General features: G+C 46.4%; 1 protein-coding gene across 1 annotated transcript; it reads right to left on the minus strand.

Moving 5' to 3' along the window:
• Positions 1 to 1,631: 1,631 nt before the first annotated feature.
• On the minus strand, positions 1,632 to 10,595 carry KLF6 (KLF transcription factor 6). The gene is made up of 4 exons (XM_066384576.1): positions 10,241 to 10,595; positions 6,965 to 7,538; positions 5,061 to 5,184; positions 1,632 to 4,598 (listed from the first exon to the last, which is right to left on the minus strand). Exons 1-4 carry the CDS (start codon positions 10,340 to 10,342, stop codon positions 4,547 to 4,549), a joined length of 852 nt encoding a protein of 283 aa, XP_066240673.1. The 5' UTR covers positions 10,343 to 10,595; the 3' UTR covers positions 1,632 to 4,546.
• Positions 10,596 to 11,936: the final 1,341 nt, after the last annotated feature.

Genomic DNA, 11,936 nt, shown 5'->3' on the forward strand with positions numbered 1-11,936 from the left:
GAAAGCTTTCTAGATCTGGGCCGAGTATCTGTGGATGGTGAACCTATAATTTGAAGTCCACTTTATACTCACAGACCACAGAATTGTAGTGCTATATAAAATGCAAAATACATGTGACCTTGCTCAAAATATTTCAGCAATAAGAAAATGGAGGTCCATCATAGCTCAGCAAAATGTCCACAAGCACACAGCAACTAGTTAGAATGGGAACATTTTCTTTCTTTGAGCTAGGTTTCAAAAAATTTGTTAAGCAGACTGAAACTTTTTATCCTTCTATAAATATGCTGGGTTTACAGCTGATTCCTTGCACAACAGTTCTCCTTAACAGCCTTATTTGAACATAACTGAGCTGTTCGGCATAGTCTGCACATGACAAAGTGGTCCAGTCTTACCAGTAGCCGAGAACGCATTATCAAGCCTTTATTTAGCTGTACAGTCAGGGCAATCCAACTATTAGTCATCCTGACATGTGTTTCAGATCACAACACACCCATGAGTCCTGGCCAAAATTTCATCTGCTTCCTCCACCCTCCCACACCACAACTCCTCCCAAATTGCTGATATTTTTACTGCAGATATAGAAAGAAAGTCAATTTTAACATTCCTAATCTGGGGATGCATTTAAAATTCCCCTCCCCAATTATAAAATTAAAAGCAACCAGTTTAAAGTCTGCACATCTAGCAAAATAAAGATCTGCTATGAAAGAAGTCATGAATACTTAAAGCCAGGAAATGTGAGAACTTCCTCAGTTAAGAATATTAAGAAGCCTTCCCATGGAAATTTCTACCATCAAACAGCCCCTTCCAGAAAGCACACGTTGCAATTTTACCTATTACTGATTAGTTTAGTATGTTCTAAAAATGGACTTGCACATAAACCAGTGCTACTACTGATCACGCAGCAGAACCTCGGTCGATTTAACACTACATGAAACCCTTCTACAAAACCAAAAGCGGACTATTTATTATTTTTCTGTGTGTACTACCTATTTCCAAACTCTACTTTGAATGCATCCCATCGGCCTTTAAGATAAAATCATGTGGTGAGCATGTCAACACTATCTGCCTTGTTTTACTGGTCTAACCAGAGAAGGCAGTGGGACAGAAGAGTGGGTTGGAGAAATCCAGGGTAGCTTTTGGGTCTGCTGTCCCTCCTTTACTTTTTGCCTTCCTTGGTGACATCTCGGCCAGGTGCGTTGGACAGGTCAGAGAAGGCTGGCCCTGACCTACTGCTTCACTGGAACAGGGTTGCTGGAGCACAAGGAAGGAAAAGGAGGCATTCAAATCTGTCATTGTGCAGATGCCTCTGTGGTATATTGCCCTGGCTGGAGTGACAGGAAGATAAAACACAGCAAATGTTTTCCTACTGTGCCCCGCAGCCTGGCAGCGGCTCTCGTCGGCCTCGGAGAAGGGAATTCAGTGCATGACAGGGTGGCAACATCATCAGGCTGCTCTTTGCACATTAGCTCCCAGGTCAGGCTGTGAAGTTGCAAGAAGGAATGAGGCAGCCAAGTGGTTTTCAGGACTGCACAGGGAGATCTCCCAAGGTTGATTAATGCAGCAGGAATTTGCTTCAATCCCCTCCCACCAAAACAAAACAAAACAAAAAACAGCCAGACTCAAGATGCTGATAAGAATTCTTTTATGTTATTCCAATAAAAAATACATTCATACAGAAATATAACAATCTTGCAAAAAACAATTTCAAATAAAATCTTGTAAAACAAAATTTTACAAAAATCTTACAAAGATTCTTTAGATAACAGGGTGTTTCCAAAAAAAAAAGAAATTTCACTAATAGAAATTTTTTTAATGTCAAGCAAAAAGTTTCTGCTTGATTGAGGCTCAGTTATCACCTGAACAGAATGTAATTCTTTATGATGTACTTGCTTATTATGAAAATTACAGGCATTGATATACATGGCACCCAGCCCCACCCAATCAAACAACTCCATGGTGTTTCATAAGTGAGACAAGCCAGTGCAAGTTGGCTTTTTTCCCCGTCTTTTGTTTACCTTCTTGCTTAATGGAATTGTTATGGCTAGGCGCACAGCAGGGCCAAAAAAGGAGTTTTCCAAAATCCAGCAAACCAAGTACCTGGATTTTGAATTGCCAAAAGTGCATCTTCCCCCTTAGCAAAATGAAATGAGTTATTTAGGTAAGTGTACTCATCAGCCCAGATAAAAAACCAGTTATGTGAGCTTTCATCATTGCTCATTTCCAGGAAGATCAAACAAAATACCAGCCCAGCCAGACTCACATGTGTATATATATGTGTGTGTGTGTGTACATACATATATATATAAAGAAAAGATCCACACCCACAAGCCAGCAGCTGGATGAAATATCAGCTGTCCACACTGTGGTGTGCCAATTCAGGAAAATTATTCGCTGGAAAAAACGAGAAGCTATGTGCTTTAAAAAAAAATCTTCATCTGCATAAAAAGTGTTCTTAAAAATAATCCCTGTAATTAGCTGACTCTTAGATCTTCTAATAAGACTGAAATCTAAAACCAAAACCATAGTGTGTCTGAGACCAACTTGTGGGCTAGTATTCCATTCATGACATTTTTGAACAGCCGACAGTACCCCATTACAGACCTGCCAATAAGGATGGGCAAAATCAGCAGTCTGGAACCGAGTCCCTGCCAAGAGTCTGCAGCGAATCATTAAATTAAAGATAAAGCCTTTATAAAAGTTACAGTTTTCATTTTTACCTCCTTTATGGCCATTTTGAAATATTTCTTCACAGGTTGTAAAATTTCCTAGCTAAACATCTAATTTCTCCTTAAAAAAATATTTATATATTATATATGTATATATATATATATACACACACACACACACACACACATATACATACTATACACACAAATATACAATACACAAGAATTCTGCCCACTTTAAAAAAATTAATATACTTTCTGTATTACCGACAGATAGCTAGATAGGTATGTGAAACTTGTGCCTTTTAAGTAAATACATTAACATTGTTTTTTATACTTCTGTATCTTTAATATGTGTGAAAACATTACATATTAAATACAGCCGGTGTGTGATCTATACAATTGTTGTGCAAAGTTTATATGAAAGTCTCATGGTGACAGAAATGGTCAGATTTTCCAATTACGTGTTTTCCACTTTAACACTGACGGTCAAGTTGTCTGAAATAGAGTAAATACTGACTTGTTGGGGGTTTTCATCTCTCTATTTGTCTTTGTGAAGGAGGACCTTAAAGAGATTGTTCTTCTGTATTTTACATTGATACAGTACAATGCCAGGTGAAAAAAGAGCCTGAATAAAGCATGCATCACCTATACCCCTGTACGAGACCCCGCGGGAGGGGCCACTTGCATAAGGCACCATTATTAAGATCTACAGTGCATTAACAGCTAGAAAACCAGAAATTAGTCCTCAAGGCATAAATAAGAGAAACATAGCTGCATGAGAAAACACTTTCTAAGCTTTAGTGGTTTTATCCACCCAACTGAGAAAAATTTTAGGTGTAGTCTAACATAATGTTAGACCAAGTGCACCCAACCCTTGCTTTCTTGACACCCAGCATGTGTCCAATGTCTTAAAGGACATCATTAAATTCTCCAAAAAGGTCATCAAATTCAGACTCATTTATAAAATAATCCTATGCTGCATACCCCCTTTCTGAAGGGGGAATATTACAAAATCAAAGGGGGGAGAAGGATTGTGTATTGCCAGGCCCAGATGGCTAGGGATCACTGATTTTGACAAATTGTATCTTAGCTGCTCAGTAACTGGAATCAAAATTGCAGTTCTGATTTAAAAATGGAAAAGCAGAAAGTTCCCTAGACCATGCATTACTTTTGTCTTATAAGGAAAGGTTACCATTGTGTTATATTTGTAAATATACAGCTTATACAACGGGTAACAAATGAGCTGTTGTAGCCAGTAGAACAAGCTACTTGACACATTGCACGTTTCATAGCTGCACCAGACACCAAAGTTCCTCTCACACAGGAGGGTGCCCCCTCCCACACCCACTCACCACGCAGGGTCCTGACCACCCACACTCCCGCCCTCCATGTTTTCCCTCTTTATTTTTTCCTAAGGCGCAGACACCCCTCCCCCCACCCCCAGGAAATGATTGGTGGTCATCTCATCTCATGGTTTACTCATCACACACAACATTCAAACATTTTTTTCTGTCTCTTGCAGTCTTGCCACTGCACAGGAAAGACTCTGCCTCATCACACAGTCCTAAGAGATCCTCCACATACAGTCAACCCAACCATTAACATTCTCAGTGCACATGCTCACGGCAAAGGCTTAGGGACCACTCAGAAGATAGGTACCAATGGCGAGTCCAGGCCACCCAAACACCACACACCACAGGTGCTCTGCCGCTTCCGACATGACTGTTTTCGCCCTCAAAAGACCTTCCAAGGAGAGGTCCTAGAGGCAACTGGGTGGGGTGCAAAATGGCATGCTTTGGCTGGAACACGCACCCTCCTTCCACGGCCGTCTCTCAGCCTGGAAGCTGTTTTAGCCGCAGGATTCACACTCTGCTCCCTCAGAGGTGCCTCTTCATGTGCAGGGCCAGGTGGTCAGACCTGGAGAAACACCTGCAGAGCCAATCAGCATCAGAGAGGTTAGGTCTCCAGCCCTCGCTGGGTTACAGACCTCCCACCTATAGGCTCCCACCCAGCCCTTCGCAAAGGGAAGCTGGCAATGCACTGAGTCATCACAATTCATGTTCTAGGGCAGGAAATTCCAACCGACAGGAATATAAATTGAGGTCTCCATTCAGCTCTTTGGAGCATGTAACCTGATCTTACTTCCCAGTCTTCAAATTCAAAAACTGTTGAAGACCTATCTTTAGAAGGTAGGAATCACTCTAGTTTTACATATAGAGGACACAGAGCGGCCTAAGGAGGACAACTGGTATATATAGGGACTCTTTTTTAAGGTCCTAGGCTAAAAAAAGGCCCACACAGGACAGGAAAACATGGGCCTTCCTTCAGGTATCTATATGCCCAATCCATTGTGGGGATGGCATTCCCGAACCCAGCGCATCAAGCACATACCTGTCACAGTGAGAACATTTAAAAGGCTTGGCACCAGTGTGCTTTCTGAAGTGTCTGGTTAACTCATCGCTTCTTGCAAAACGCCACTCACACCCTTCCCATGAGCATCTGTAAGGCTTTTCTCCTGGGAAGAGAGCATAGGACAAGCATGCCATGACTTCGCTGACCAGGGCGGAAAGGGCCCTGCTACAGCAATACATGGTGAAAGTCAACTCAGCAGGCTCCAGGTCTGGTGGCTTCAGGAATTCCTAACCCATCTCAATCAGGAACTGCAGCCGGGCTCAGAAGGTGACACCCAGGAGCTCTTTCCTGACCTAGCCTCAGGCCTCCAAGTGCAGTAGAAGGGACCCAGAGCCCACATGACAGTTTACAGTTAACATGTAAGAAAGACAATTACTCAGACTAGAGAAATACTTTGGAGGTGATGTGTCAGCCCACTGGACCCACAGCCTCTGCAAGGGCAGGGTTTTATTGCTTTCTCCATGGAAACGGTTTCTCCCAAGCACTTATTTTGCTCCTTACTCACTTCCCTGTGGAATGAGCTTTCCTTTGAGAAACTACATTTCGCCAGAACTGAAGTCATGAGTTTCTGGGAAACCCCATCCGGGGCCTTCAAAGAGCTTTCTTAATGGCAATTAAATAACCAAGTTGCTCTGTTCTTTGGTCAGGTTATTAATATGAATTCACTAAAAGTGCTACCTGAGGATATTAATATTAAACATTTTAGCCAAAACCAATCCTAGAGAATGCTGTTGGGACAAATGGTAACTGGGTCCTGATCCAACTCTACCATGAGCATTTTGGGACCCTGATGGAGGCCTCAACCATCTCCTTTCATCATTGCTAGGATAAGAGTTTGGGTGATTTGTTAATGGGGGGCACGGGGGTTGGGTGTGAGGGTGTTATATTGAGTGGAACACTTGAATCCATGTTAACACAATACATTAAAATTTAAAAAAAAATCTAAAAATTGGGGGGGAGGAGAAGGAGGGGGTTGGGGGCGGGGAGGGGCACAAAGAAAACCAGTTAGAAGGTGACGGAAGACAATTGGACTTTGGGTGATGGGAATGCAGCATTATCAAATGTCAGAATAACCTGGAGATGTTTTCTCTGAACATATGTACCCTGATTTATCAATGTCACCCCATTAAAATTAATTAAAAAAATAATTGTTGAATTACAGATTGAAGAATGAATCCAAAAAAAAAAAACCTAAAAAAATAAAAGTTTGGGTGACTTGATTGCTAAGATACCTTCTAGCTCTAAACTTCCTGTGACTCATCACCAGTTACCCTAGAGACTATCATGGTAATTTTAAATGAAACTTTCATCTAGGTTGTGATATTTCATTATGAAAATATATTTTTTAATTTATGGCTTTTTAAAATTGGTATCAAAATGAAAGTCTCACAATCCATAGAAAAATTCCCAATAAGCACCCACTGATCAATACTGCTACATACGGAGTCTAGGAGTCTAGGGTCAAACTCAATTCTCTTCACACCACCATCAACACCAGAGAGGAAGCACCCTCTCCCCTGATTCTTGGGTTTAATTTCAAATAGATCAGAGGCAATGCCATGTAATTATCATGGACACTGGAGACCAAGTACAGTAGGCCCTGATAAGCCGGAGGGTTGGAATGGGTAGGGGGTGGGTGGAGATGGAGAACGTGATTTACCTCTTGTCTGTTTACTCTGAAAGTGTCAACCATTCATCGGGCACATGTCCAGTCTTTCACCTCCTACTCTGTGTTCCCCAGAGACCCAACTCTTTGGGGCAAGAGTGAGGTGAGGATGTGTCTGCTCTGACAGCCTTCTGCGGAGCCCGGCCCCCTCCCAGGGCTGGTGCAATTCCGTGGCGCCTACCAGCGGCCCACCTCCCAGGCCGCAGGAGGGACTGACCTGTGTGAGTGCGCTGATGTGCTTTCAAGTGGGAGCTTTTGGTGTAAACTTTTCTGCAGCCGTTAAAATGGCATCGATGCACCCTCCTCCGACCATCTGGAGAGGTGTCCCCACTGCCCTTGTCACCCGGCTTCCCCGAAGTCCCACTGCGTATCTTCCCTGGAGGGTGCGGCTCACCGGGCGCACAGCCCCACAGGTGAGAAGGGTCTCTGCTCAGTTCTGGAGAAGAAGGGGGCGTGGAGGTGACAGAGGAGCTCAGGTTGCCCGAGTTGACCAGCACTTCGCCAATAGGGTCAGAGGTAAACTTGGAAGTGGGAGAGAGTTCCTCAGAGCTGTCAGATGACTCACTGCTCACATCCGAGTTCAAGCTGTTGGTCTCCAGGTTATAACCAAAATTGGGGCTGCTGAGAGCATCCTCTGGGGGAGTGGAGGAAATCTTCCCTTCCGAGTCCTCCTTTTTCTCCCGCGCCAGGATGATTTTGGTCCACAAATCTTCCTGGCTGTCAAATTTGATTTCAGAGGCAGACACATAGCAGGGTTCACTCTGGAGGTAACGTTCCAACTCCAGGCAGGTCTGTGCAAAAGAAACCACAAGAAGGCACATGATTATGACAACCAAAAATGGAACCAAACACACATTTTCAAAAACATGCAGGGCTGAAGGGCAAACAGACTGTGGCCATGTCACTATAAGAACCGTGTCTTTAGGAGAGCAACAGGAAAGCTGCTTCTAGGAATGGGATGGATTCAGAACATATACCAGGTTGGACCAAAGTGACTAAAAGTCACTAAGCCAGTTTTTTGTTAGTTACCAGTGTTGATGTTTCTAATGAGTTTCTGTAAACCACACAAAGAAAATGAGCCTCAGACACACACCCCAGACAGGTTTAGCCAGATTATCTGACAGCCTCAGAACCATGTGCATTAAGAAAAACCCAGCCCTCCTCCTTTCTCAGGCACAAGATAGAAAGGCTGCACCGCACACAATGCAATGTGTTCTGACATTGCATGTGTCTCCCTTTGCAGACACAGCTGACAGCACAGGGCCACACTCAGTGAGCAGACGCAGCAAGCTGATGGTCTATATTCAAGGACATCAATGGAGCCATACAAAAACCACCCATTTCCTGCTTAGCCCAGACCTAGTAGGCTTTCAAAGAGTGCCATTCCCAAGTGCAGAGCCATGGGTGCTTATAACGTTAATGACTTCCACAGTGGTCAGAGAAAAACAAGAGCTTCAACAACACAGTGGAGAAATCATTCCAGAATGGCTGTCTGCTATTGTAAAGGATGCAGGAGGGGAAATTACTCGGGCCCCGCTGGGAGTGCCACAATGGACAAGAACTTTATCTACTGGCCAAGAGTACAACTGTATGAGTCATCCGTCTATTTCTTTCACGCAATGCCAGAGAGACTTCCTTTTGAAATTCTGACCAGCAGCCAAAAAAAGGACCCGTTTCAGATATACATGCAGTGTGTCATGGACAGAGTGCCCCCTCCCCAGACCCACAACCAACCTTTCAAGAAGCTACAACTGCCGAGAGACCAGCATCCCCTCTCCCCACCATCTCAAACTTTCTAGCCACTGGAAAAGAAAAATGGTAGGAAACATTTCAGGATTAAATTATATCTGCCCTTTTCTTCACTGGGATCAACTGCCTGGATGGCTATATAAGGTTGTCTATATGACCACCAATCTACAGACTGAAATTTCTACAGCCCACTCTGCTCTTCTTAGCAAATCACGTTCAGGACTAGCTAAGCTACCCAAAGGGCTCATTCCTGCTTTCTTAGCAACGTGCCTGCTATCATAACATAGCACATACCCTTCCCCTTCCCGACAATCCTCACAGAACAAGCATGAGCAAGCAAAGGGGGAAAAACAACAACTGTTTTCTCTTTACCCCTAAAATTGGATGTCTGGGTTACGACGCACACCAGAGTGTTCTGAGGAAAGACGGCTAGATATTTTATGGATGTTCCAATGAAAAACGAAAGCACATTTATTGAGATCTTGTTAAACTTTAATCATCTGGCTAATTTAAAATCTCCATTATACTGATGAGCACTGGGGACCAGAAAGAGCTCTAGGAGAGTTTAAAAGCCTCTGAAGGAGGAGAGCTCAGCCTGGCTTGTGGCCCAAATCCCAAATGCCCGAAAGAAACTACTTAGATCAATTTCAATCACGTCCTCGGGCGCAGCTCCTCCCGGAGGAAGGGGGGAGGGGCGGCAGGGACGACGGGCTGAGAACAATCAAGCCGGCTGTGCAGGCTGCCACACTGTTCATCCCTCTGAAAAGCTTTCTAGGCTTCGCAATCCACAGAACATATTTGTACTTTGTGACAAAAAGCTAAGTCTACCAGGGCACAGAGACAGCCCCTCTGATCTTTTTAAAAACAATGGGACAAGTGTCAACTTCTCTCCCTCAGGCAATACGAACAAATCGGAAGGGGGAAGATACTAAGCTTCATAATTGTCCAACGCCCGAAACTCCAGCTCCACTAAAAATGCCGGATCCCCAGGCTCTTCTTCCCAAACTCAGACTTGAGGCAATTCCGACGGGCTCACTGTCATATGATTGATAAGTCACTGGTTGTGCAAACACTGTTGATTTTTTTTTTTTTTTTTTTTTGTCAACAAAAGAAGGTAAGGTAAGAAAAATACGGCAGACGGAGGCAAATGTTAAGGATTCCAAAGAAGCAACTGGAAATGGCCTGGCATGAAAAAAAAAAACTGGTGGATGTTTTGGTGGTGAAATTTCTAATTAAAAAAAAAAAAAAAAAAAAAAAAAGAAAGAAAGAAAAAACTCTAAGTACAACGACCAAAAAGGAAAACAAAAACAAATCTCTTAAAATACCTTTGGCATCCAAGCAAGTTCAAATGACAAGTTCCAGCTGTGGAGTCTGGAGCTGGTACAAGCACCGAACTTCTGCCAAGGGCTCGGGCCGGGACCAGCGGCGCTGGGTCTGCCCTTCGGTTCGGAAACCCCAGAAACGGGCGACACCGCCGGGAGCGGCCAAGCGCGGCGGCGCCCACGCGAATGACAACTCCGCTCCACGCTGGAAAAAGCCCCTTTAAAGTGCCTACCGCACTGGAGGAGCGGGAGTACGTTTAAAGACTATTTTAATTTTTTTAAAAAATGTACCTAAATCATAAAAAAAAATAAGAGAAAAAAGAAAAGCAATACACCTCTAACCACACAGCGTCCTGTCGCTGCCTGCACGCACTCCCTCCGCGGCGCACCGGGGCACCTGGCGGCACACAATTCCTATTTACCTGTTGCCAATATTCCTCCAGGGAGGGCAGCGCCGAGAAGTACCCGGTCTCGTGCACAATCTGGAGTTCCTGGAAGATGCTGCACATTGGGAGTACATCCATGTCGGTTTGGAAAAGACAGTCCCCGCTGTTGTTCCAACAGGGAGGTGTGCAGTCTGGAGTCGGGAGCGCAGCGGCCGTGCCTGCAGCGCCGGGAAAGTTTCATGCAAACTCAGTGCACAGCAATGAGGCGCCGCGGGTTCAGATTCTACCGGAGCCCAGAGACGCGCTCGCGAGCCCACACAATATTTGCAAACACCGGACTGACTGCAAACGTAACCCCTGCAAAACTTCCCTATTCAAACCTCCGCTGCCAGCTCCCCCTCCTCCCGGCGTAGCTCCCCCCATTCCCTCCCCCCACGTGACTCCTCCGGCCCGCCCCGCACACCACCCAATCACGCCGCGCCCGGCCCGGGGGCTGCGCGCCGATGATGTCAGCTACGGCCAATGGCGGGCGCCGGCTCAGCGCGGCCCCGCCTGGCGTGACCGAGCCTCTCCATCACGGCCCTCGCCATTGGCCAAATTCGAACTTCGGGAGTCTCTGATTGGAAAGAGGCCTCGCAGGCTATTTTTAGCAGGGTATTTAAAGCGCGGGCCGCCGCACGCCCGAGGAGTCGGCGCTGGGAGGTGTGCGACCGAGCGGCTGACTGCGCCCGTAGCCGGGCCGAGGGAGCTGGTTCCCCAGTAGTCCCGGTCCGGTATCTGCCACCCCGGCCGGTTACTGGTCACCCAGGCCGTCGTCACTCAAAGCCGGCCGGTCACTCGGGTGCCGTCCCCCAACCGCCCCTGTCCTGTCACCCGGTGCCCACCGCCCGTCGCGTGGGGCAGGTCGGTGTGCCGCAGGCTGACTGAGGGGAGCCGGCGGGTCCCCGTCACCGCTCGTCCCTGTCCCTCTCTACCTTGTCTCCCCTTGTCCAACCTGGGGGCGGTTCTGCTTTCCTCCGTCCCACCTCTACCTCTGCCCTTCCCCTTCCGACCTCGGGCCGCCCTGCTTCAGGCCTCCCCTCTGTCCACTTCCGTACTTCTCCTTCCACTTGGGTCTTTTCCTGCCCCTCGCCATCTGCCTCGGTTTCTCAGGCCCAAGGCTGTGGCTCCGGGGTGAGGGCGAGGGGGCCCCGCTGCCGAGGTCGGGGGCGAGGGGGCCCCGCTGCCGAGGTCGGGGTGAGGGGAGTCACCGGAAAGCGCCGAGTGTGAGTGGCAGCGCCGCCCCGCCTCCCAGCAGGGGCCGGGACACACCTGTGGGCCTCGGCACCTGCTGACCTGCGGGGAAAGGGTCATGTCTGACATGGCCTGGAAGATCCATATTGGAACTTCTGGCTGTTCAGGGATTTATTTTAGAATAAAATGTAGGTTTTACGCTGATTCTGTGGGAACAGATTCTGCCTTTAGAAATGAGACTCCCAGTAACGGTTCTCAATAGGGTCCGGCACTACAGCAACATCTGCCCCAGCTGTGTTCTTGTTGCAAATAAATTTGCTGGACCTCCAAACCTAATAATCAGAAGATGGGGCCGGGGTGGGGGAGACTGTCCCAGCCATTGTGTTTGAACAAGCCCCCCACGGTACTGTTGCCTGATAAGTTTGTGAACCAGAGATCTGTAACTTAAAATGTCCTTTTACTTGTTACCCACCAAGCAACAGCCCTCACTAAGATGCAG

The sequence above is a fragment of the Saccopteryx leptura genome, chromosome 5, assembly GCF_036850995.1.
Source record: "Saccopteryx leptura isolate mSacLep1 chromosome 5, mSacLep1_pri_phased_curated, whole genome shotgun sequence".
Classification (NCBI taxonomy): Eukaryota; Metazoa; Chordata; class Mammalia; order Chiroptera; family Emballonuridae; genus Saccopteryx; species Saccopteryx leptura.